Source organism: Sceloporus undulatus, chromosome 1 (assembly GCF_019175285.1).
Source record: "Sceloporus undulatus isolate JIND9_A2432 ecotype Alabama chromosome 1, SceUnd_v1.1, whole genome shotgun sequence".
NCBI lineage: Eukaryota > Metazoa > Chordata > Lepidosauria > Squamata > Phrynosomatidae > Sceloporus > Sceloporus undulatus.
This window is the reverse complement of record NC_056522.1, coordinates 248289800-248311437: the sequence shown is the minus strand read 5'-3', so window position 1 is coordinate 248311437 and position 21638 is coordinate 248289800. Positions and strand designations below refer to the sequence as shown.

The window sequence follows — 21638 nt, the reverse complement described above, 5'->3', positions numbered from 1 at the left end:
TATTATTATTATTATTATTATTATTATTATTATTATTATTATTATTATTAAAGAAGACACTGCAAGAAGGTAGAATGCTCTATCTGCTGTGTTTTCTCCTGCCATGGACACAGGGAGAGAAAGTAGAATGAATGATCTCAACAGCTACCACTGGGGTACCATGGATTTTTAATGCCTCAGACCTCCTTTACTCAGTGAGGACATAGTGTCACAGTCTCTCTGTGATCTAATGGGACCCTCAGAATATGTTGCAGAATACCAACTTTAAAGGGGCCATAGCAGCACACAGTACCATCATGTGATCTCTTAAGAGGGAACACAGATTACTATCTCCAAGATTTTCAATAGCATCCCCAAATGCTATAAACATTTTTTTAAAAGACCCTCATCACAAGTCCTCAGTATTGCCTCTCATTCAGCCTTTAGCTGCCACAAAACTCAATGTGGGCTCTCTGCCTGCTAGAAATAGTTATGTCCTTTGTAATAATTTTTGGGGGGTGCAGAGCAATGTATGACGTGTGGAGATCTCAGGCATCTTCAGGTATCTCTACCCTTCCTTTGGTAGTGACCTAATTTAGTGAGTGACCCTCTAGAGGTGATAGGTGGGGAAGGGATTAGCCTCTCCTCAGCCCCCTATTAATGTTACCATGGACCCTTCAAATAGAATGACATCTCGGATGCATTCTGGGATGTTTTCCTGCTGTGTATTCCATTTAAAAATAATCATTTGAGCTTGGCAGCAGGATGACTTCAAGAAGGTTCCACCAGCATCAGTAGGCAGGTTGAGAAGCCATGAACTAAATAAAGATATTTGGCTTTTTCGTCTTCTACCAGATACTTTGCTTCTTATTGAAGTGGTTGGTTCCATCTGGCCACAGTAGAAACATCAAGACCTCAGGTTGCACAAATGCATGTAGGCCATGTTTTATATTTATCTTGAGAGAATAGGTTTTTCAGAATACCAAGAGAGCCTGAGATTGGTTATGGGAGGTAGCTGTAGATTTGAAGAGCTGACATTTTTTTCGAGTGCAGAGGCAGACTTCTCCACAGAGTTCCCTATTTGATTTAAGCCTTCTGTTGAGTGTGGTTGCCCAACCCTTGGTGAGAATGTTGGCGCTTCATCCCATTTTTTTTTTTAAAAAAAGAAAACAACCCAAAGTGGGATATGTGCTTACAAGCGGCTCCTTGGGCTACAAATAGCCATTGTGGGAAAGGTCAGCTCAGAGAAACTGACTTACTTCTGAAGCTTGGAAAGAATAAATGATTTGGCAGAAAACCCCAGGAACTACACCAATCTATCTCTGTGGCTGCTGGAATGTAATTATTCTAAATTCATTTTGAATGGGTTGTGATGTCTGCATCACTTTTCCTTGACTGCTGCTATAGGAAAGAATGTGTATTCCTTATTCTATCTTCATATACTAGCTGGATTTTTTGGTCTCTGCTTGCCTTCCTTGGAAGCTACTCTATTCACACAGATATGCCTTCTCTGTTGCCCTAAGTATGTATGTTATCCCTTGGTGATGTCTATGATTAATGTGTATGTTGTATATATACATAGAGAAAATTTTTTTTTGATATGTACAAGTAATATACACACTGTGAAGTTGGCTTTCATGGCCAGCACCCATAGTTTTTTGTGGTTTTTTCAGGCTATGTTCTAGAAGAGTTTATTCCCGATGTTTCACCAGCATCTGTGGCTGGCATCTTCACTGTTTAAGTATATTGGCATCATTTTGAGTATTCTGCTGTTTTGATACCTAAGAGAGAAAAGGAAGGTAGGTTTTCAGGGTTTAAAAAAAACAACAACAACCAAAAATCCTTGCTTGTTTCATGCCTCATGTGTGTGAGTGTGAGTGTGTGTGTGAGAGAGAGACAGAGACAGAGATTGAAAAAGTTATTTTTCTGGATGACATATCCCAGCAGTCCCCCCCCCCCCCCCCCCCAGCTAGCTGTTGATTGTTCTGGGAATTTTAGTACAACAAAAAGCTTTCCCAAACTCTAGTCTGTTCATGTATATTTCACATAGCTGGGATTCTGTGTGAAAGAGATTTAGCTCCCTGCTGGCAGGTTTGAGCTGTGAGGTAGTTCTGGAAGTGTGTGCTGCCTGTAGATAGGACCTCTCTGACTCCATGATCTTCCATTAGCCCATCTTCCTTTCCCTGAATCAATCCTTGGCTCATTGCCAGATAAAATGTCATTTTTTCCTCTAAATGAGAGCATTCTGTTTTGCAGTTCCAGGAAATCTCACAAAGGGACCTGAGAGAAAGAGGCAGTAAAATAAAATAAAATAAAATGAAGGGGGGGGGGGAGAAAAGAATCCCCATCCCATCTGGCAGTGTGAATGAGAAGTTGTGCTAGATTAGCTTACTTGCTAATTAGCTTACTTGCTGTTCACCACTATGATATTTGGAATAGCGGTATATAAATAAAACAAATTATTAAATTAATTAAATTATCATGTTGTGGCGACCCCAACCATAAAATTATTTTTGTCTCAATTCCTAAGACCTTCAAAAATATGTGTTTTCTGGTGGTCTTAGGCGGCCCCTGTGAAAGGGTCATTCGACTCCCCAAAGGGTCGCAACCCACAGGTTGAGAACCACTGTGCTAGAATATTTCAGGAGGGCATTTTAAAAAAGAAAAGTAGATGCTACTTCACAGGTTCTTAAAATTTTCTCTTGGGGCAGTCTGGAAGCTTCAGCTAGAATTGAAAGTTGTATGTGAGTTAATTGGGGCCATGATATTGGCCAGTGGCAACACGTGTGTGTAGGCACTTTCAAGTCACCTGTTGACTTATGGCAACCACATTCATTTCATAAGATTTTCTTTGGCAAGGAATCCTCAGATATGATTTTGTCAGTTCCTTGCTCTGAAATATAGCCTACAGCTCCTGGTATTCACTGAGAGTCTCTTATCCAAGTACTAACTTGGGCTGTCCATGCTTGCCTTCTGTGATCAGACAGAATGTAGTGTGTTTAATGTATTTAAGCCTACAGTAAAATCTACAAGAGTTGAAATGCCACTGGGCACACATGAACTACCACTGAAGTCTTGATTTAATTTTTACTCAGAGTTTTAAAAATTGCCCACAGGATGGTTGGACTAAAATTCACAGAATCAGTCCCCTTGTGGTCAAAGCCACTAATCATATTAGCTGGGGGATTCTGGGATGTGTAGTACATCCCTCCCCCAGCTCTGATTTTAATTTACTACAAATTGTTTAAAGAGGATGTGGGTAATCTCCTGATTTGTCATGCCAGAACCTCAAAAACAGAGGTTTGGTTTTGCTCATCTGAACAATAGTTACAGTGAGCTATAGTTGACACGTGCATTTTCCAATACTGTGTGATATTTTCCAGAATGACTAGATTACACCCCATCATCCTGGGCAGCGTGTAATTCAGTTTATTTGAAAAATGTCATGTAGGGGAAAGATGGTCTGGGTTATTCATCATTTATTCACAATCAAGTTTGATTTATGTAGGGCTGTATTTCATTCAATGAATGTATTGCACACACATGATTGTCCTCTCAGTACTGTTTAGAAGGGAGATTGGGAATTTACTGTATATATTCAACTATATGTGACCTCATATATAAGTCAAGAGCAAGTTTTCAGGCCAGAATTGTGGATTTTTATATGACCCATGGATAAGTCGAAGGTAACACATAGGGGAATGTAACAAAAGATTTAAAAGATGATGCAAAGGAAAATGAAAAGCAAAGAGAAAAGGCAGCTTGTTTGTGCTCACTCTAAAGGCTGGATGAATGAAGAAGGAACTATGGCAAATGATGGCTGGACAAGGTGTGGAGGAGCTGGCTAAGCATAGGCAGTGCTATGAAAATGCACACATGTGCAAAAGGATGAAGAGACAAAGCAAAGAAAATTGCGACTATGAGCCCAAACACACAGGCCAAAATAAAGCTGTTTTGGGTCACTTTGTAGATATGCTGTTTAAATGACATACGCATCTTAAGAGGCCAGAAGCTGTGCCAAAGCTACGTTGCAGTCCTTAAGACTGGAGCGTGGCTTTGGCATGGCTTCCAACTCCTTAGGTTGCATGCATCATTTAAACAGCATACCTCAAAAGTGACCTGAAGCAGCTTTATTTTGGCCAGTCTGTTTGGGCCCTGTTAGCAGTGATTATAGCCTTTAACTTTAATGTTGATAACTTTACCTGGCTTTAACCCAGAAAAGCTGACAACATGAACAAATGCCTTATTCAAATCCTTCAAAGCCTGATTCCTCTTGGTGCTACTTTAAAGGTAAACACCAAAGTGCTGCCATCACAACCATTTTCTCATCCAGGCATTCAAAAAAGTCAGAAGCAGTACTGTAGCAGAGAGAGTCAGTGCTTTTTTTTTTAGGTTTTCTGAGAAAGGACTACATGAAAGGTTCTCTGAGAAAGGGTTACATGTGCTGCAATCATTAGGATGCTGGACTAATATCAAGGAAATCCAGTTTCAAAGCCCAACTCAACTCTGAAGCTCATTGAATGACCCTGAATGATTCTCAGTCTGACCAACCTTATGGGATTATTGTGAGGAGGAAAATGGGGAGGAAGGTCATGTAATCTTCTTTGAGTTCATTGGAGGAAATAAATGTAGCTGATAATTAAATGCACATTAGGGCGGGATACAGACGGGCAGGGGAAGACGTCTTGGAGGTGTATTCTGCTGAATACGGAGCCTCCAGACCGCCCGCCCCAGGGGCGTGGCTCAGGTGTATGGGGCTTCCACATGGGGGGCAGTGAAGACGCCTCACCTGGGGCAGTTTCTGACCCGCAGTTTCCATACTGCCGCCTCGGAGGACACTGCAAAGAGAGAGGCAGCTTCCTCACGGGCGGCCAAAAACGGGGCTTTTTTTTTCTTTTGCCGGCTGGCGGATGCGCAGCTGCGCAGCTGCGGCGGTCAGCACTGGCGGCAGAAAGCATATGTGCACATTTAAAGCACCCAAGCCCCTTTAAACTTTTCCCCCCGCCCTGGCCAAGAACAAAGGTGGTCTCCTGCCAGCTGGTGATCAGCTGGTGTTGGCATCCTTGTCCGCTTGCACGTTGCCAATGTCACCAGCATCATGGATGCCTCCTCTCCTTTGGTCCCCGCGCTCTTGCTGAATCTGCAATGCACAGCCACAGCTGTCGCCGCTGCCACCGCTGTCCCCCTGCCATCCCCCATCACCTCCCTTGTACATATGTAAATATTTAAAGTTTTAGCGTTTTTTTTATTGTTAGGTGAAAATGGCGCAGGAATGTGTGTAGGGGTGCACTTTAAATTCCAAACTTTCCACGATTCTAGCAGCGCATGCGTACATGCAGCTCTAGGGTTAGGGTTAGGGTTACGAGTCTTAAAATGCGCTGCAGCTGTGCTGCAGCTTCCACACCTGCATGGCAGCTGACGCTGCAATTAAAGCCTGACTGCAAACTGCGCATGTTCCAGGACCCCGACTCATTATGCGACGCAGCAGACACAGAGCTTTTAAATGGGCAACTTAAATTAGTGGCGTAGCAATTCTGGTGTACCGGTGCAGCAGCTTACAGACGGAGATGCGCAGCTGCGCACTATATAGAAAAGAAGCAGGGAAAAGCAGCACCTTTTTAATGCCGCTTCTTCCCGCTTGGGGCGTGCGGGGGGCGTGTTCATGGCGGCATTCAGGTAAGTGCTGTCTGAAGGCTATACCTTCATGACATCATGAACACACCCCTTTTTGCCCGTCTGTATCCCGCCTAGGATTCACCAAATTAGACACCCACCATCAGCTCCATAGTGGACTTGACTGGTGCTTGAAAATCATCCTGTTCTTAGTCATTGCAGACAAACAGCAAAAATAGAAACATTATTGAGCTCCATGTAGCCTGCATTAGGCTTGATGGGCCACAAATTATGCAGACCTGGCAGGATGATGTTCTGATGTCTTGGGACCCTTTTCATTGTGGTCTCCCTGCTTGTTTTTCCATTTGCAAAAGAGATTTCGTTTATCCCTGGATCAATGCAGGTGCATTTACCGCATAACATCCTGGGTTTTGATGACAGGAAAGAAAGAAAAAAAGAAAAGAAAATAGCCAGCAAATTTATTTCTCTCCAGTTGCTCTCAACACTCTTTGGCTGTGATCAGGTCACACCAGAAGGGAACATGGCGTAGGCAGTCCTGACCTGAAGTGAGTCACACTGGCGCTTCTTCTTTATAGAAGCCTGAAGGGCACATGATGGGGTGGGTGCCTGCCATTCCTTTATATGGACTACTGTTCCCCTTCTCATTGCAACTCAAGGCAAAGGATCAGCACTGATGTCTTAACTGGAGTGTTTTACTTTTGTGGCACCATAAGCCAGCTGTTGATGACTTTTGTTCCTCTCCTTATTTCCTCTGTCTTCTCCTTCTTCCCACAGAGGTTGGGCACACCCAAGGCCCTCTGGATGGCAGTCTTTATGCCAAGGTAAAGAAGAAAGATTCACTCCACGGCAGCACTGGCACTGTTGGCACCAACCGCATTACCCTTTCAGCTGCTGCCAACCACATTGAACACACTCTATCTGTCAGCAGTGACTCGGGCAACTCTACTGCTTCTACCAAGACAGACAAAACTGATGAGCAGGCAGTGCCAGCTGTCCCTGGTAGCAGTGGAGGGAACAATCCTATACTGAGCCCAGAGGAGAAACAGGAGCTTGAGAGCTTACTCAGTGGTTTCGGACTGGAAAACGAAGCCACAATGCACAACCACAACCCCAGTGGGGTAGGCATGGTCACTGCCACCACATCAGGTCGCCACATAGTCCCAGCTCAAGTGCATGTCAATGGCGAGGCTACTAGCAGCTTGGTGGCTGAAAGGGAAACAGACATTTTAGATGATGAGTTGCCAAACCAGGATGGGCACAGTGTAGGTAGCCTGGGCACTCTCTCATCCTTTGATGGCACTACCAACACTAGTGACTTGGGCTACCATGAGGCCCCCCGGATGGAGAGCCTCATTTCTTTGCCCAATGGATCATCCAACTTCAATGGCATAGACAAGCTGCATGATTCAGAGACAGTCATAAATGGTGGCTACCCTTACAACAACCAGAATACCTTGAGGAGCATGATGGGACGCCACCCCCAAGATCCCTATGGGCACATCCGGCCCTCGGTATCAGCCCAGGAAAATCTGGCAGACTACTATCAGCATGGCTTCCCCACTCCTGCCTGGCTGCAGCCTCAACCACCAGCTTCCAGCCAGCAGTACCCATATGGCTATGACCCAAATGGAATATACCGTTCCCAGTCCTTCCCCATGGCTACTCTAGAGAGCCCCCAACTCCCCCAGGCACCAGCCCGGAGCACAAGCAGCCGGGAAGCTGTCCAGAGGGGACTTAACTCTTGGCAGCAGCAAAGTGGAGGCAGCAGGCCACCATCCCGTCACCAAGATGGTGCCCGAGACAGCCAAAGCCCCAGTGTATCCAGTGCAAGCCCTCAGCCCAGTCCTTCAGGACCAGCACCACCCCAGAGCATCAGCATCCCTGAATTTCCACGTGTGGCTTCCCAGAAGGAAATAGAGCAGTCAATTGAAGCCCTTAACATGCTTATGCTTGACTTGGATCCCTCTTCTGCCTCAGTGATGCACAAATCCCAGAGTGTTCCCGTGGCCACTAGAGAAGAGAAACCACGCCCAGTGGCCCTTTCAGTGTCTGCCCAGCCTGTGGCTGGTCCTCAAGTAATACAACCCAAATCTTCCAATGCTTTTGGGATGATCCCTGGAAGCCCTTTGCATAATTCCATGGACATTACTGTGTCACAGCTGCCTGAAGCACCATCTAAAGTTCATCCCACCAGACTGCTGCTCCACAGTGCTGGTGAGCCTGAGTTCCCGAGACAGGATTACAGAGAGGCCTATTCACCCTATGGTTATCAGAACCAGCAGCCAACACAAGCCAGGAGCTATGGCCAGAGTGCAGGAAGCCCTCCTACCTCTCCCAGGTCTCATGTAATGGCATACAAGCTCATGGAAGGGCAGCATCCCCTACTGACATCACCTCCATCTGTTATAATGACAGTACAAGCCCAAGTGCCAGGAAAGGACACCGAGAATCATGAAGAGCCTGCTCAGTCCTTAGAAGAAGAGCCTTTACATCTGGAAGGTCTGGTGGCTCAGAGAATAGCAGGTAGGAAAACTTACTTTGTTTCCTTATGAGTTATGAGATCACGGGAGTTTTGTGGGGTGGGGGTGGGGTAGTAGGATTTGCCATGTGCTTCTTGAGCAATTGGGGTTTGTAAATGTGGCTACTCCAAAACAAAGTAGTTAAACTCAATGATTCTCACAGAGTATCAACCCCTTCAATATATTGAAAATGAATATTTCTCTTGAGCCCACAATATATCCATCCCTAAATGTGTCCAGATTTTCTATGGCTGTGGTTACTACTGCTTACTATTGATTAAAGTAGCAAACAGGGACCAAGGCTTTTGGTGTTGCACACAGGTCCATGGTTCATATCCCCTCACCCAGACTTTGTATTCTACATTGAGTAGGGCAGAGAAGACAGTTGAGTGAAACCATCAAAATGATGGAAGTCAATGATTTGGTTTGGCCAGAAAAAGATTCTGTGGCAGTCCAGGTGGGGAAATGCCTAGAGAAAGTACATAAAATATGTGAGCATCTGATTATAGTGCTGTTTTAATATAAATTGAGAGTGCTGATTGCAAACCATTCTCAGAGCTTTCTGGATTGTGATCTATCACAATCTAGGGATGCCCTGGTGGCGCAGTAGTTAAATGCCTGTACTGCAGCCATTCACTCAAAACCACAAGGTTGCGAGTTCAAGACCAGCAAAAGGGCCCAAGCTCGACTCAGGCTTGCATCCTTCTGAGGTCGCTAAAATGAGTACCCAGACTGTTGGGGGCAAATTAGCTTACTTGCTAATTAGCTTACTTGCTGTTCACCGCTATGATCTTTGGAATAGCGGTATATAAATAAAACAAATTATTATTTATTATTATCCCCCTCCCCCAGATTCTAGGAACTATTTTTGAGTCTCTTTTGAGCTTGCTGTTCCTCCTTTTTCCAAACCTGTATCTCAAAACAGATGCAAACCAACACATCCAATTTATAACTGCTCGTATTTGGCATTAAGCCATTCAATACAATGTTTACAAGCGAGTTTGAGTTTAGGAATAAATTGCTCAACAACTGCTCAGGGAGGTTTGCTGTAAACAAGACAGGGCTTTGATTTGATTTTCTGCTCATTGAGTGAGCAGCACAGGGGACTTTAATGTCTTTGCTGCAAATATGTTTCCTCAGAAAGGAAATGTCCACCACACCCAGAGAATTATAATATTCCATAGCCTTGGGTGTTTCTTTCATGCCTTCCTCAGAGGCCTAGGGCACTGCAACCATGGGCAGGACTGTGTTCTTTGTGCCAAGGAAACCAAAAATCACTCAAAGCAAGTTATGGGTGTAATTCATCCTTTTTTTTTTTTTTTTTTTTTTTTTGGTGTGGTCTGGGGTTTGCAGAATCCCAAATATTTTTTTATGGCAACTTGAGCAATAACATAAAAACAAAACAAGTGGAGGTGGAAAGTGTGGACAGAATTGGATGGCGAACTTAGTGCTAGTAGGTACAGGGGTTACACAAAGTGCTGTTTTCTGCACAAAAAGACATGGATTAATTTTGCAGAGAATATGTCCCTAACTAGAACAGTTTCTGTACAGGAAACATTTTACGTACAGAAAATAATGTTGCCTGTGCAAAAACAGTAGGAAAAACAACAGAGAGGGAGGAAAAGCGCACGTGAATTTTGTACAGAATGAGTCCTTAACGGTGAAAATTCTCATCAGTCCAGATTCTTCCTGTATGAGTTTCCAGACATTTGAGAAACACTATCTATCTATCTATCTATCTATCTATCTATCTATCTATCTATCTGAATATTCTTTCCTCCTCTAATATCTAGCCATGCCTTTGAACAACAGATTAATCTGTCAGTTTTTGTTTATATCAGTTTCACCCTTTCTGATCTTTAGTTGGTTTCATCCCAGTTCTGCATCAGTTCATAGGGGTTTTAAAGGTCTGTACAGGAATATTCATTCTCATTTCTCCTTTTCTATGCAGTTCTGTCTAATACATATAACCAGTGTGTTTGAAAACAAATATCTATTATATAACATTTTTGTACATCTCTTTAACTAATACACATATTTTTGTATACACAGTCTCATTTTGTAGGCATTTTTTGATCTGGAAATATCATGCCAAAATTTAGAGAAGTAAGAATATTGACAGATAACTTTCTGTCAGACAGTCGATGTTTTGGTGCAGGAAGTACATATTAATTAGGTTCACATTAAAATTTTTAGTTGAATAAATTACTTATCTTTCCCAATTTTTGATATGTAAAGGTCAACTTAAATGTGATGTCAGAGCACTATGTTTTGAGCTCCTGACATCTTTATTTTTAAAGAAACAACAAAGAACCTTATTGTGACCCTGAACTTGGATGGGCCAATGATACCTGGAAGATAAAATGCACAAGCAATTTCCTTAGTTTTTGTTGGTGTGTGCATTCAAGTAATTTCTGACTTATGGTGACCCTAGGGCAAAACTGTCATTGAGTTTCCTTGGCAAGATTTGTTCAAAGGAAGTTTGCTATTGCCTCCCTCTGAGGTTTAGTGAGTGCGACTTGTCCAAGAACACCCAAAGGGTTTCCACATGTGAGTAAGGATGCAAATCCTGGTCTCCTAGAAACCTGGTATAACACTCAAACCACTACACAACACTGGCTTTCAGTTTTGCAGATCCAAATCCAAATTATGTTCTTAATTTAACAAGAGCAGATGTCAATTTACAGTCCACAAAAGCAAAAGCATATTGACTAAAGAGTTTACACTTGTCCCTTCACATTTGCTGGGATTAGGGGCACAGGACCCCCATGAATGTAGAAAAACCACAAATAACAAAACACTATGTTTTTACCTGAGAGAACACCTTCCTAGGAATCTCTAGGTCCTCCAGTGCAACTCTGTAGTCAACACCCGCCAGACATTGCCCATAGAGGTGCACTGGGGGAGCTACAAATGCCTAGTGGAGTGTTCTCTCTAGGAATCTCTAGGTCTTTCAATGCGATTTTTGGTTAAAGTTGACCATAGAGTTGCACTGGAGGACCTAGATATTCCTAGAGAGAACATATTAATAAAATCCATGAATAATCAAATTTGCGAATGTTAAAGCTACAAATGTGGAGGGACGGTCTATATATCTCTAACCCCCTCATCTCACCCACCACAAATATCCCACTTCTTCCTCAGTCTTTCATTCCTCCCACACCAGTAATCTTCTCAAAAAGAAAAAAGCTATCCATAGCTTCAGATATGGAACTTTCACACAACATTTGATTTGATCTGTTACTTAAACAGACATGCCTATCTTTTAAAAAAAAAATCTGTCTGAAACTCTGGGGGCTTGAAGCTTGTCATATAAAAACCTAAAAGCAAGAAAACCAAGATTCTAGAGGACTCAAGTTTCAAGACCAATTCTAGATATCAACACCATGAAATTTAGAGGGATATGCAGAAGTAGAACTTAGAGAGCTACTTTTTAAAGGTAGTTTACTATATGATATACATTGCACCCTTGCCTTACGTGGGGATCTATTCCGGAGCCCCTTGCATAAGGCAAATAGTGTGTATGCTCGAGCTCCATTGAAAATAATGGAGCTTGTGCATGTTGTGCATGTGCCATTGTTACTTCCGTCATGCGGCTTTCAGCGTAAGCGTAAGAGGTTCCCGCGTATGATGCGGGCGCACTGTACTACTCTCCAAAGTAATGTTACTTTTTTTTTAGAGTTGCTCATGTGTTGCTTATTAAATTAGTCATAACTTTTTCATTTTTTTTAAAAAAAATCAGGATTGATAATGGAATTACATAAAAATTTATTCAAAATTCCTCTTAAAACTTCTTAAAAGTAACTAAAAGTTAACTTGAAAGTGTTGCAGGAAAAATATTTTAGTTCCATTCCTGTTCATTGATCTTTTTTCTTAAATGTAACTTTACATTTGTAAAGTTACATTTACAAATTTTGTTTTCTTAAATGTAACTTTACATCTGATGTAATCAGCCTTGATTCTCTCAGGAAAAGATGGAATATTGATAATAATAATTATCTTTGTTATGCTCTTGTTACCAAAATAAAAAGGACCTAGTTACAATATCTTCCCTTTTTTTGACTCATTACTTCTGAGCTCTGTACAACACACACACACACACACACACACACAGAGATAGGAATATCTCTTTAGTGGATGTAGTTAGTCCCAGAACAGAATCCTTCCCTCACATACTTCCTTTGAGTTTACTTCCTAATTCTCCAGATCAGATCATGGACTGGGGTTGCCCAAGTGTAAATTACAGCAGGCACACTTTCTAAATTTATTAGTCTTTGGGATTAAATCATTGGGGTTCTCCATAAAGGCAGTTAACACTGGTGGTTAAAGAATAACGTGATGACTGCATCTCCTATTCAGGCTTAGCCATGGCAGTCCTGGGGCTGGTAATTACACAGAAAAGTTTTTAATTGCAGAGCTCCTCAGAAACATCCTGGACCTAATCCAGTCTGGAAATGCCAGCCTCTGTTGAGCTCAGTCCCTGGGCCACAGGCATTGAAAACATTCAGCTGAGGGGGGGGAAATGCCTTGGTTCTGGGATGAGGAGTGCTTCAGAATGGAAAACTAATTTAGATATTGAGTCACCATGCCATCTCACAGTGTATAGCAGTACATTGTTTGAGTTGTGAACCCACAATAGAAATATGCTTGCTACATTTTTCTTAGATCTGCGGATTTCTTTCCCAAGTGAGGTAAGGAGAAAGGTATTGTTTGCACACACCAGAAGGTAGCTCTGAACCATGTTTATGGTCTGGAAACTGATTACATCACTAATCCATAGTCACCATCTTCCTTTGTGGAGCACTTTCTATCTCATTTTGCAGAACTCACTCTTTTATATATTTTTTTAAAAAGTAAAAATGCAAGGCTTATATGTAGTGCATCAAAAGTACTAATGAAAGCAAGTTAGTCCACCTGAAATAGAATGTGAGGAGGGGGTGAATAACAAGGCAGACTGATGAACCGGCATCTGATTGATGACGACTTGATGTGTCAAAGGCATTGTGAAGGGAAGCGGAGCTGGACTGTCTGCAAGTGGGGAAGCACACACACATTCACATACACATACATGCACACACAGATAAAGCCCTAACTGAAATCATAGAACTAGCCCAGCTGGATTGGAGCAATAGTTTGTCTAGTCCAGCAGCTTCCTTACAGAAAGTCTGCAGGCAGGATGTGAAGGTTATAGCCTTTCACCATCTGTTGCTCCTTAGCAAATGTAATTCACTGGCATAAGTCACGCCTACATATAATGTGTATTTCTATACATGTTAAGGAGGCAGAGTGAGTGATGAACGTAAAGGAAAATCTCTTCTCGTGGTGCATGCAGTCATCAGTAGTAGCAATGAATGGCAAGGTCCCTGTAGCTGCTGCAGATACTGTGAAGCCATTGGTGCTTTCCCAGTGTTTCCAGAACTCAAGGATTTAGAGTAATTGGGATGCTGGTGGCTGGGATGCAGAGGAATGGACTATAGCTCTCTAACAGAAAACTCTTAAGTATCTCACAAGACTAAAAATCCCACATTGCCTTAGAATGACAGATAAAGTGGGATCAAACTACTGTATGTAGGAAGTGCAGATAAGGAAGAAGAAGAAGAAAAGAAGAAAGAAATTTATTGTAATATATTACGTATGACATGATATTTTTGTGATTATGAAATTGATTAATAAAGATATTTGGGGGGGGGACTACTGTAAATATGTAGTATAGTCACATTCTAACTAATAGTAACAAACCCAAAGCCAAGAGCCTAAAGGAAAGTATTGAAAATAATCTTTGTGTTGTTGTGATACTGCTCAGTATCTTGAGTCCCAAAGACATCGTTGTCATTACATTCGTGTTCATATTTATAAGTGCACTTCCCTTCTGTGACACACAAATGCAACCTCTTTGCTCTTCTACAGCCTTCTGTTCAAAGCAGCCATATCCCCCACTCCCTATTAGGTGAGGTGAGGTGCCTGCCTCAAATATCAGAAGACAAGGAATAGAAAATTGGCCCCCAGTTGTTGCTGCTCCAGAGCAGAGGGGAATGACTGGTTTCCATCTGCAGAGCTGGCCATGCATCAAAGGAGTTGCCCATAGATATCCTCAGAGCAAGGCCCTGTGGAAATTGCAAGCCTGGCCTGGAAGATCAGTCCTGCAGAACCTGTAAAGTCTTGATCTGAAGCTAAATGGAGTCACCTATCAAATGAAATGCGCTAGCCATTTCACAGTCCTACATCAGTGTTGCCAAGTGAAATTCAAAAGAGAGTAGAGTGCTATAGCTAGTGGCAAGGAATTAAAGGCTCTGTGTATTCCTTCTGCATGCTGTCATGCAGAAAATACCTTGTGGTTATTTACACTGTCAAGTGTCATCTCTTCTATATTTGCCAGTCACACCAACAGAGGGCTACCTTCCCCATCTCCTTTACACATGCAAAGGGAGACACTTGCACTGACATTCACCCACAAGCTGAGAATTCTCACACTGGTGGAAGAGCACCACATATTCAGCCCAGTGCTACAGGGTCTTCATTACACTGGATTTCTCCCTTCTGTGGGCAAATGCATCTTGAATAGCACCAGACTACCCAACATCTTAAGGAAAGGGGAAAGAGCAGATGAAATGAGCAGCAGAAGGTGATCTCATAGGAGCAATGTTGAAATTTCTAGCTGGAATTAAACACCACTACTGTAGCAGAGAGACCTGAATCACAACTGGGGACTTGAGAAAGAAAAAGTCTAACTAGGTGGCTTCTCACATCTATACTTGTTGCCTTTCGCTGTCTTTGAATTTCCTGATTAAAGTATTGGTAAGGCAATATGTATCATTTTGCCATTCAGACCATAGTCCCTGCACCAAGGTGGGAGCCATCTGGAGCCAGTACATATTAAGAGGTTTGCCCCTAGCCAGAATTCAACAAGCCATGAAAAGAAAGAGGCATCATTAAGCATTACGCCACAGATGCCTGAAGAAGAGAGATCATTGTTCAGCTACAGTGTTGCACCAGGGACCTAGCACCCGTTGACTTAAATGAGATTTAAGCAAGTTAACTTATGAATATGATTGTACCCCAAATAAACTGGAAACAAGAGATGCAGAATATGGCAGCAGCAAAACTCCCCTGCCTTGTCCCCAGACTGTGCTGTGTTTAGTAATTGACCCTTGTTCTCTGACTTCTGTGGCTTATGTCTCTACATGATGCAGGTGGGTAATGCATCAGAAGTGTAGGTAAAAGCAGGTACAGAATTGTCTACTCAAAATGAAGTTTTCCAGCTCACCAGTGCCTGAGCTTAGGAGTCTTGCAAGAGCCCTGTTATTATTTCAAATGGCCTTTCATCAAAAAAGCACAAAAGCACTTTGAATTCCACAGCTAGTATTGGGATGTGTCATGACCACAGAGCAGCATGGAGTGAAGTAAGAGATCTGGCAGGTGCTGGAGAGTGAGTAGAGGGATGAGATCTGCATGGAGCAAGCTGGGGGAGAGCAGGGCCCAGCCTGTTATTTACAAGACATGCTACTATAAATTGCCTGTTTGTTCCAAGGCGGGTATGTGTGGAATTTCACAGATCATCAGCCTCCCTGGTTCTTGCAGTCATGAGAATTCAGATTTCCTACGCAGTAGGTAGAGAGCAATGTTCTAATGATTAAGGGAAAAGGCCTCTCCTCACCTCCCAGAATAAGCTAGCCCACTCCAGTCCTGCTGCCAAACACTATAAGCCCTACCTGTCTGAAGACATGGAGACACTAAATGGTAGCCTTGAAACAATTAGCAGGATCCAGCTGAGTCAGATATGCCTCTCTAAGTTGTTTTATTAATGTTAGTATGTTTACCCACTCTTGGAAATCCTTGTCAAAGCAGCAAAGCAGAGATGTTCCAGATGGTGAGCTAAATGTGTGCCATCTGGCTCTTAGTGCTAGCTATCTCAGAAAACTAAAAAAAAATCCCTGTATTCAAAGTTGATTAAAGTTTTCTAGTATATTGTGTCCAGCCTGAATCAAAATTTGATAAGGTGAATAAGAGGATACCAGAGTGATAAAGAGTACAATTTCCAGAACTGTTACTGTCTGTGAATAAAAACATTGGAGTGCTCACTTAAAACAAAGGCACACTAATTGGTGACACACATCACAATCTCAAGTCAGAAGCAGAAGGAGGATATGATTAAATTCAGAGATATAAACTTTTCATAAAAATTTGGAGACTTGAAACATTCTGAGCATAAGCTTTTCTTGCCACATTAGCTTTGTCCTAATATGTGACTACTTATTCACATAGATTTTCCTATACAAGCACAGCTGACAGGCAGTCATGAAGAAGGATTCCATAAAGACAGTTTATTGTAATGGAGGGAGCACCCAAAGGCAACTTGAAAAAGAGCTGTGAAGTTAACTAAATGTAATTGCCAGTGGATGGAAGTATGGATGGGTATGAAGAATGGGCATGTAGAGTTAATTCATGAAGGCGGGATATGTTTTAAATGTTTGCTTAAGTGATCAGAGAAAGAGGCAAGATAATGACCAGGATGGGAATCAGCTTGAGACTTTGGGACAGAACACATGCCAGAAAATTTGTGCCTCTCAAAGGATGGATGGCCATCTGTCAGGAGTGTTTTGATTGTGTATTCCTGCATGGAGTGGATGGCCCTTATGGTTGCTTCCAATTCTAGGATTCTATGAGATATGGGTTTTGCTATATCTGAGCTACTTAATTTCTCTATGATCAAAAATACAAGTGGTTATGGTGCCAGGTTTTCATGAAACAAAGTTCCAAGACAGACCGCCTGAAAATGGCTGTCTGCAGGTGCCCGTTTTAATTCCGGAGGGACGCCACAGCTGCCAAACCACTCAATGTCCCTATGGAGTAAAAAGAACCCGGTTCTTCCGGGTTCTTTTTGCAGTGCCCGGGTTATGTCGTGAGTATACCACTGGTGCACTCATGATGTAAACAATGCACAGCAATGGGCAGACGCTCTGCGTCACTTATGTAAAGATGGCAGCCCCTGTGTGGACAGGAGGACATCATTAGGCCGCCGGCTGCATGTACTAGGGTTCTGGAGTGCATGGTTACCGCACACCCAGAACCCTAGTTTCGGTGGCAAGACGGCACTTTTGGTCCGTCTGTCTTGGGCCAAAATGTACATTATGGCCACACTCTTCCTGTAACAGTACAGTGGAACCTCGCCATACGCGGGGGATCCATTCCGGATCCCACCGCGTATGGCGATTTCCGCCTATGCTCGAGCCCCATTGTAAACAATGGGGCTCGTGCACGGCGGCGCGGAGGTGTGCGGAGCGCAACGGGCGCGCGCCCATTCAACTGAATGGGACGCACCACCCATTCCGCCCCGCGCACACCCAGCGGCTTGAGCACGTACGCTCAAAGCCGCTTATAGAAAGGCCGCGTATGCGGAGGCCCCACTGTATTGACTCACTGAACAAACTAACATTGGTGGAGTCCCCTTGCCACTGTCATACTCACCTGCCCATTCATCTGGCCAGACCTTCAGGATCTCATTACCAGAGCCCAGTAGGAGAGAGCAAGGCACATGCAGATTGCTCTTCTCCCTGTCCAGCAATAGCATGAAGACAGAGAAAGCCTTTCCAGTCACCCACTGATACCAGCTTTTGAAACCAGCCTTGGTCCATTGTATCTTTGATTTCCATTTATTTCAGCTTCTGCAGTCAACATCCTAGCAATTTTATATGTAAGATGAAGGAATGGCTTTCCAAATTTCTGTATTGAAAACTGAACCTCGGAGAATAGGAGTCATTAGCTGCATGTAGCCCTTGGAGGATCTCTTGGGATCCCCACTGGCCACTCTAAGCCCTCGGCACCTCCATATTTTAGGGAACAACCCCCCAATTATTCAGACAAAAAAAATCACCCCTAACCTTTACAACTGTAAAATGATGGAAAATGCTGTTTTGGGAGGTTTCCCGGCAGATAGGCAACTGGGAATGATGAGACACCACTTCCTGGCTCACAAATGTGGCATTGCAGCTCTTTTGGTTCTGGAATGTGCCCACTCATGCAGTACAAGGTACGGCCAAATCTTGCATAAGGAATCATCCCCCAAACCCACTGTAAATTCCAGAAAATTGCTCTGAGTGATGGAAGTAAGTGGCACAGTTGAATGGGGTACTTAAAGATGATACACCTGGTGCCTTCCCTGCCCCCCACACCATTGGTACCTACTCCTGAAGTCATCCCATTTGCCAAAAGTCTACTTAAGTAGCTGACAATTGCATTAGTTCACATATTATGGTCTTGAACCTAACCTTGACTTCTCACATCACAAAGTCTTAGTCTTGGGTTGAAATTCCAACTAATGTTTTTTCTTGTGTTCCCCCCTTTTTTTCCCTTTGTCTGTTGTGATGTTTGTTCTGTCTCTGATTATTCTCTCTCTTTCACAATCTCCATTATGGATTTTGTTTCATCCCTGGTTGAACGTCTGCTGCTGCTCCTCTACTCCTACCCACCCTACCTCCGTCTCCCCCTGTCAGAGTACAACGCCAAACTCCGGGACATCCGGAAGAGTATAAAAAGCCCCCATCCTCCTCTTCACCGACAGCGATCCTTCTCCTTTTCTGGTTTGTTCTGTTGCTGCTTTTCCTCCTTCCTTCCAAGTCCTCCTTGCCATTGCTCTCCTGCATGGTCATCAGTTCCTTTGCTGCTACATTGCATGGATGCTACCAGAGCAAAGGGGTGGGCTTCTTTCCACATGGTGGGAGTGGAAAGATAAGGCTGTTCAGAGTCCTTTCCAAAATGGCACCATCAAAAACTAGGATAAGAGTTGTCTTCTAATGTGCCAAAGCACCTGAGGACTCTGATTTTCTCTTTTGACAGTGCTAGAGCCTTTCTTCATAAATAAGTGCTGTGTGTTCTGATGGGGAAAGGGGTATTAATCTGAATTCTCAATGGACCAATCCTTTGTGCCTACCAAGATTTGACTCTAAATACAGCCAGGCTCTAACCCTAAAGCTCCTTTTTAAAACCATTGGTTGTGCTTCCTTTTCCCCTGCCCTTCCCCTGCTGTTTGCAGTGTGTCTAGCTTGTTGGTGGATTAGCTTGTTGGTGGATCCATTTGCTGTGCGTGATGTTCATCTGTGGTGTGTAACCAGGAATCACTTGCAAAAGGACAGCAAGACTGGGTGGGTGGAGGAGCAGCTTTGTTTACCTCAGTGTTCAGCACACTCACCATTGCTTTGTTGTTGGTGCTGTGTCAGTGTGTCACCATAAATGTCAAGGGGCAAGACTTTGCATGTGGTGCTGGGAGAGGGAGAGGGGGGTTGGAGAGGAGAGTTGGTACTAAAGTCCAGGAGCTGGGCTGGTCACGTGCAGTATTGCTTGACCACACACTGTGATTTATTTAAGGGGCTGTGTGTGTTTTACAAACATGTCTGGGGATTATTTACTTCAGATCTTTCCTCTGTGCCTGGTAGCAGGGACTGGCATCAGGACAGGGGCTTCCAGTTCTGCATGGGTAGCAGGAGGAGTCAGCAAGTGGGTGTGTTAATTCTTGGGGTCTCACTCATCAGGTGACTCTGGAGAAGGGAACCTATCAATGGATTTCAAAAATGTGATTGCTCCATAGTGTCCCATTACAGGAATGGTATTTATGGAACAGGAGCTCAAGGCACCAGAAGCTCTGCAGAGAAGAGCCAGGTTCAGCATCATGTTCAGCAGCAACGACTCTTGGAGATTTCTCTCTCTTTGTTTTTTCTCTTTCATTGGTGCAGCAGGTTCAGTATATAAAGATTGACAACTATTTACACCCTGGTTTTAGGACTGCTTCTGAAATCTGTTGTGTTTTCATTGGGGCAGCTCACAAAATAATGGGTTGCCATCCTAACAGAAGGTTCTGTGGTTTGTTGTTTCATCTCTCCTGTTTGATCCCGTACAGGCTATTTGTGTCTTCTGAATCTACCTACCTCTCTCCTAACAGGTTTGGAATTTGTACTCTTGTTAGATCACAAAACCTTGACTGATTTGGAAACTGGCTTAAACATTCCTAACTTCCCCATCCCACATAGTCTAGGGACTACCTCACTACTTCACAGTATTGTATGCTTGATAGGTTGCTGCTTTGGCCTGTCCTGTGGTGTATATATACATTGCCCGACCTAATTGTGAAGGAGGAGAATTTCCATGGTATCACTTGGCACACTGGAAAGTAAGCAGAGGACTTGAAGGACAAAGTCTTGTTCATGCCTATGTTACTTCACTGCTTTTGGACATATGTGTTTCACAGAAGCCTGTATGATTCATATAATTCTGGTACAGGAATCAAAATCTCCATTCGCATCATATCTGCCCTCCACTGATATACTGTAGTGGATTCACCACTATAGCACAAACTGATAGCAAATAAATATTGCCATCTGCTTTTATTGGAAGGCATTATTCTTTTGCGAGTCAGTTTTCAGTGTTTTTGCCAGCAGCTTTTCTTCCACCAGTAATCCACTCATGCTGATCCAAGTGCCTTATCTTTAAAAATGCATTTCCGAAGGGATTGCATTGTTTACTACCATACTTTCATAACCATTTAGTGATTGTCTGGTGGTATGGAGTGTGGGTGGGACTGGGAGGGCATATGTGCATCCACCCACAGACAAAATGCCCACCTAAAGCAGGGGATGGGGGACAAGGGTATATATGAATGGAGGGAGCCCTTCGAATTATTTGCCTGAAAAAACAAACAAACTTGTTACACACTCCTTCCTTCGTTGTTCTTTGCTGAAGGGCATGATGGACAAAGAAGGAAGACTGTAGGGGTCCATGTGGTGGGAGAGGCCATCCCAACTGCAGCAGCCCAGGCCCTGGCTCCAATCCTGGTCCAGCCCCAACTTCTGATCGCCCCCCTCCTTCTCCTGTACTACTGCCTCAGGCTCCATGCTCTGCTCTGCTTTCTGATTGGAGGTTGGAGAGGCATTTTGTGTGTGTGTCTCTGTGTGTGTACACATGCCCATGCCCATGCCATCCTCCACCCATACACCATGTAGATCTCAGGGTGGCCAGTGGGATTCTGCTTCTTGACCAACCAGTTTCTGACAGTCTACAGTCCCTTAACCCCTCAGATATGCAGGGGCTTCCTGCAAAAGCACTATTGAAGGTTAGCACTTAAATCACACCATGACATAAGGAGGAAAGGAGATCCATAATAGATATTTTTAAAATAAATAAATAAAAAGAATAACTTTTAAAATGATCTCCAGTGCAACAACAGAACAGCAACAATGCCATGCGATAGGCTGAGATGGCACTATTACACAAATGCCACTTTCCTTGCCTCGTGCTATAGGTTCCTAGTAAAATATCCCTCTTAAGGCTTGAATCCAGTTGGTAGTTTGAACTGACAATTGTTGAATATTTATATAAATCCATCTGATTCAGTGAATCAATTGAATTCAGGCCTAAAATATGTGAAATTTAACAGACAAGACCTTTTCTTTCAGCATGTTCAGTCTTTCAACTCCTTCTCCAGTCCCATGCTTTCACATTTTTAAATGGCTGTTGAAA

The 21638-nt window shown here is 43.3% G+C and overlaps 1 protein-coding gene across 9 annotated transcripts in view; it reads left to right on the top strand.

Moving 5' to 3' along the window:
- TNS1 (tensin 1) overlaps positions 1–21638 on the top strand; it is a 431204-nt gene that overhangs the window by 344618 nt on the left and 64948 nt on the right. For 7 of the 9 annotated variants that reach the window (XM_042473736.1, XM_042473721.1, XM_042473713.1 and 4 more), the window contains 2 exons: positions 6388–8136; positions 18623–18709. In XM_042473736.1, coding sequence (XP_042329670.1) covers positions 6388–8136; positions 18623–18709 — 1836 coding nt within the window. The remainder of the gene's footprint in view (positions 1–6387; positions 8137–18622; positions 18710–21638) is intronic. The other 2 variants (XM_042473744.1, XM_042473728.1) reach the window with 1 other exon arrangement.